At 54.4% G+C, this 4,999-nt stretch overlaps 1 protein-coding gene across 1 annotated transcript in view; it reads right to left on the reverse strand.

Moving 5' to 3' along the window:
• FRMD7 (FERM domain containing 7) overlaps window positions 1-4,999 on the reverse strand; it is a 10,217-nt gene that overhangs the window by 3,221 nt on the left and 1,997 nt on the right. The window contains 6 exon segments of the mRNA XM_010019490.1: window positions 11-77; window positions 263-377; window positions 506-603; window positions 1,305-1,383; window positions 2,064-2,106; window positions 2,445-2,549. Coding sequence (XP_010017792.1) covers window positions 11-77; window positions 263-377; window positions 506-603; window positions 1,305-1,383; window positions 2,064-2,106; window positions 2,445-2,549 — 507 coding nt within the window.

Here is a 4,999-nt window from a genome sequence, read left to right on the forward strand (position 1 = left end):
GCGCACATACCCGTTACATCCCCAGCTTCCTGGCCACGTCCAGCAGCTGAGCTTCCGACTCTGCCGGCGTCTTCCCTCTGCAGGCATAGATGTGCCAGGAAACAACAAAGGTGAGAAGGCAGCTGCTAAAACGGGCTGAAAAGCTGCCATTTTGGATGTGCGCACAGGGGCATCCCACCCACTGCTGCTAATGGGAACAGCCCCAACAACAGGCGCCCAGCGGATGCTCCGAGCGGGCGGCCGTGGTCGGAGCAGCCCTTACCTGTGTCTCCGGTGGTAGTGCATAATTTTGTGGTCCAGGTACTCCTGGTTGGGCAGGTACCTGTGGGATGCCAGATGCTCCTGGTCTGTCTCCTCGTGGAAGTCACCCAGCTCTGCTGCAGGGGACATGGGAAGAGTGTGGGTTAGGCTGTGAGTGGTCTCTGCAGGGGGACCTATGGCCACACAGCCAAAGCGCCCCTGAGCACCCTGTCCCTGGGGAAGGGGCACCATCCCCTGCCCTTACACTGCAGCAGGTGGGACACGAGCAGCGCCGCGCTCTTGTCACTGCAGGGCAGCCGCCCCTGTGCCAGGTCCTTCTTGATCTGGAGGGTGAAGAGGTACCTGTGGAGGGGACAGGAGCGTGCCCTGGGCGGGAGCCGGGCTCAGCACTGGTGCGGGCACTGGGCCGAGCAGTGAGGGCTCTGCTGCCAGCCCCACGCCTCCCGCTGCCCTCGCCCATGTTTCAGCCCAAGGGATGCAGGTCTCTGGGGCTAATGGAGGAGCACAGAGCCCCTGGAGAAGGCTGCAGCAGGGCACCACCACAACCAGCACACCCTTGCCATTGAAGTTAGTAGGTTTCAGAGTTAACATTTCTTTATGTTTAGGAGGGCATTTGCATCACCCTGGGCTAATGTTCTGCAGAAGCGCTGCCTTTGTCTTATTCTTAGTTCCTGTTTCTATAAACATAGGTGCTAACAATGTCATTTTAAACAGTAAAATTAAAGTTACTTCTTTCAGAACACAGCTTGAGGCAGGAGCCAGACTGAGTGCAGTCAGACCTGGTGCCCAGCTGCTAAAGGCTTTGGCAGGAAACACATTGCAGCCTCTTCAGAGATCTGATCCCTCAAGTGGGTTTTGTTTAGAAACAGAGGATCAAGAAAAGATTCTGGGGGTTTGTTTTGTGAAGCACAGAACTTTGCTGCTTGGGATAAGGGCTGCTCACAGGTAGGTTCGGGTGGATGAAGGTAAGGAATTAAATGTGTGCTTTGCAATTGCAGATATACAGGACTGGGTGGTAAGAAAGTGACAGAACAAGCACGTACCTGGTCAGCTCTTCTCTCAGATGGCCGGGGTCCACTGGGAAAAATTTCACCATAAATTTGAAAAGAACCTCCTTAGGATCTTAAAACACAACACCTTCATAAGTTTTCTTTTACATGCCTATGGAGAACATTTACAACTCTCTTCACACATGCTCCTTACAGAGTAAATTACTCTGGACCCTGAACAGCAGGAACTCCAGCCTGCCCCCAGCAACCAGCCTGTCCAAATCCCCAGTGTTACCAGTGAAGGTGAACAAGGCACCGGATACTTCAACAATACCAAAGAGTATTGTGATTCCCAATACTCCAATTCCAGCAATTGTGGCCCCAGTGATTCTCTACATTGCCAAGACCCCTGCCAGGAGGGATGCCCCATGGCAAACACTGGGGCAGTGGCCTCATGCTCTCAGCCACGTCCTGGTCATCATGTATTAGGGGAAAACCTGTTTTGGTTCATTGCAGGGGTGCGAACACGCACGCAGCCACCTCTGCTCCTCCACCAAGCTGTCAGGTTATGAACAGCTTGAGCCTAAATGGTGCTGGTACCAGACTGCAAAGGCAGTGGTAAGTTCTACAGGGTTTTATTTGGACTGTGTGGTGTCTTTGCAAACAGCCCTGCCCAGCCTCACGCTTCCAAATGAGCTCAGGTAAATGCTGGGACCGGAGGCCCTGTCCCCAGGCAATAACACTGCACCAATGTGTCTGCATTAGTCTGTCACTGGCACTCGCTTAGAATAATATTCTTCTTTAAATACTTACTTTTGACTTGCTTTGTTATGGGCTTTAGTGCTTCCAACCAGACCTGGAATAATAAGGCGATGAAGAACTGGGTGAATAAACAGCACAAGAGAAAAGGAATAAAAGCAGCAGCATGCTGGAGTGCAGTACAGAAACCTTGGCCAGCTCTGGGGCTGCAGTGAGCTGTCCTGCAGGAGCAGCTGTGGATAAACCCCATGGACCATGGCTACCACCAGGGCTTTGCCAACGAGCTTTTGGCTCCCCTCATAAGTTCCATTTTAGAGGGTTTCTGGCATCACTTTTCATTGAAATCTTCCATTGGGTGTTTCAGGGAGGTGTTAGCACAGCCCAGCCGTGCAGGAGGATGCAGCATGGAGCAGCATCACTGCGAGCTGCACTCACCTGGTTCCCAGCCTGGCTGCGAAACTCCAGCCCAAAGTACTCCTTCTCCGTGAGGTTGAGGTGGCTGCAGGTGAGGTTGAACAGCCCTTTCCCACAGGACTTTTGCTGGCAAAGAAGCAGAATGGAAGTAGTGGGTTAGGCAACGGGGACAGCAGCGGTGGGGGGATTTCAGTTGAGAAAGGGGAGAAGTTTTAGCTCCTGCCTTCACCCTGGGAGGAGCTGTTGGGCTTTTCCTGATCATGCTGCAGCAAAATCTTATTCAATAAGTGCTGTTGGGTTCAGTGTGTGGGACGGGACGATTGCACACCCTGTGCCCCTTAGGTCTCTTGGAAGTCAGGTTCTTTCTCACCTCTTCTCTCCTTTATTAAGGAATGTGAACCAGAACGGGGAGGACAGGAAAGAACTCTTGCTTTGGGCTCGCCTTTTGCAACTCCCACTGTCTGGGCAGCTCTATGCCTGAGCAGTCCCTGGGATGAGCCTGAACCAGGGATGGCCATGGCGAACAGGAGCACACCTCAAACCTGTGCAGTGAGCCTGTGTGCCCCGACAGCCGGCACCGGGACTGCTGGGGACAAGCTGCTATTAATAATGGTAATGAACAGCAACAGCACCCTGCAGAGATGCTGTGCCCTGGGTCATCCATGGGCTTTAACAATGCTAATTAAGTGGCACCACCTGCGGATAAGGGAGGCCAAGGCTGTTGTTATTCCCAGTAAACAGAGACACTCGCAGCACATTTTGCTTGACTTGTTGCCGTCCTGTGGGATGTGGCTGGGAACAACCCAGACTGTGGAAAACACCGTAGAAAGCTCCAGAAGTGAACCTGGCAGTTTCCCACCCCAACCAAAACCCTGCTGCTCCTTGCTCAGACCACAGTTGAACGGGGCTCAGTGCAAGCTGGAGCAGGGAGGCCGGGTTTGGCAGCTCCTCATTCACAACATTTTGGGTGGTAGAGGTCGAGGCAGGCTGCAGCTCCCTGTGGCAGGGATGGGAGGGACCCAGCTGCTGGTGGTGATGCACATAATAACCACCTTTCCTGGCTTCTCCTGGGATGAAATTGCTGGCTCCGTGCTGAAAGGCTGCTGGAAAGTGATAGCGTAATAACAGCATTGGCTCCGCAGCACTCCCGGTTCTCCTCGAAATGACTACATCACAAGGGTAATTAAAACCATTACAAGTGGTTATTTCCAAGCTGGAATCTTCTAGCATGAAAGGCCTTGGTCTTTGTCAGGCAGCCAGGAAAGACAAGCATTTCTTACTGGGTGATTACCCACCACATGTCTGCTGGGAGCGACCCGCTCGGCCCCAGGGAAACCTGCTGCTGGGGACACACGGCCTGGGAGGCCAGTGAAAGCTGGTGCTGGGCTGGTTTCACAGCCCGTCCCTCTTGGAGTGCTGCTCACACGTGTCCCATCCTGGTCTGTGGGGTACCAACCCTTGCCGCAGAGCTGGGTACACTTGTGCTTGGCAGCAGCAGCCCCACACGGCATCGGGTGAGGGCAGTGGGGCAAGGCAGGAGCTGCCCCACATCCCACCCTAAATGTGCTTTGGCGTTGCAGGGCCAGGTTAGCACCCGCAGGCAGAAACCCTGGACGTGCCCCTCCGCTCCTTGCTGGAAGCAGCGGGGACTGTGAGCAGGGTGGGAAAGCAAAAGGCACACCCAGAGGAAGACAGCAATATATGGGACACAGCGGGACACGGACACCCATCCCGCAGGACACTGGCAGCACTTGTGGTCCAGCAGCAAAGCTGTATCTCTGCAGCATTCCCCATAGCATGGGCTGCTGCACCCAGGTCTGTGTCAGGGGGAACTGAGAGCTCCTGGCATTTGGTGTGATCTTTCCCCGCCTTCGGAGACACTTTCCATGCTGGTGGCTCCTGCATGGCCGCAGCTGGCAGGGAACGCCTTGCACCAAAAGCCCCCAGCCCCAGTGTTCCCCGTGCCAGTTCTGCACATGTTCTGTCAAAAATTCCTACCTTTACTCATCAAAAGGGACACAAGACGACAGGAGACTCTGTCCTTCCCTCAGCCCCGGCCATTAGTCTCTCTGGGCTTGTTTGGTTTCTTTCTTTTTTTCTTCCCTCTGAATCTTGCCCTGTAGCAAATTCCACTTGCAGAGATGCCCAGGCTTTGTCTGCCCGGCTGCAAAGTGCTTTGTCCTTTCAGTGCTGCTCTGGGAGGGCTCCAGAGGCTGCCCAGGCTCAGGACACTGTTTAAAGCATTTCCAGAGAGAAACGGATGTAGGTATCCAGGGGCGGAAGGGAGCAGCTTTGCACGAGCATCTCCTCCCAGTGCAAGAAACCAACTAAACCCATTAAAGGACATCTGTGACTGTGTCCCTGGGCACTGGGGCAGGGGATCCTGGTGCCCCCCAGTGCCGGGCTCTACCACGGGAGAAATTATTATAGAGAAGAAGTTCTTCCCTGTGAGGGTGCTGAGGCGCTGGCACAGGGTGCCCAGAGAAGCTGTGGCTGCCCCATCCCTGGCAGTGTTCAAGGGCAGGTTGGACACAGGGGCTTAGAGCAACCTGCTCTAGTGGAAGGCGTCCCTGCCC

The sequence above is a fragment of the Nestor notabilis genome, unplaced genomic scaffold (genome assembly GCF_000696875.1).
Source record: "Nestor notabilis isolate BGI_N333 unplaced genomic scaffold, ASM69687v1 scaffold7798, whole genome shotgun sequence".
Taxonomy (NCBI): Eukaryota; Metazoa; Chordata; class Aves; order Psittaciformes; family Psittacidae; genus Nestor; species Nestor notabilis.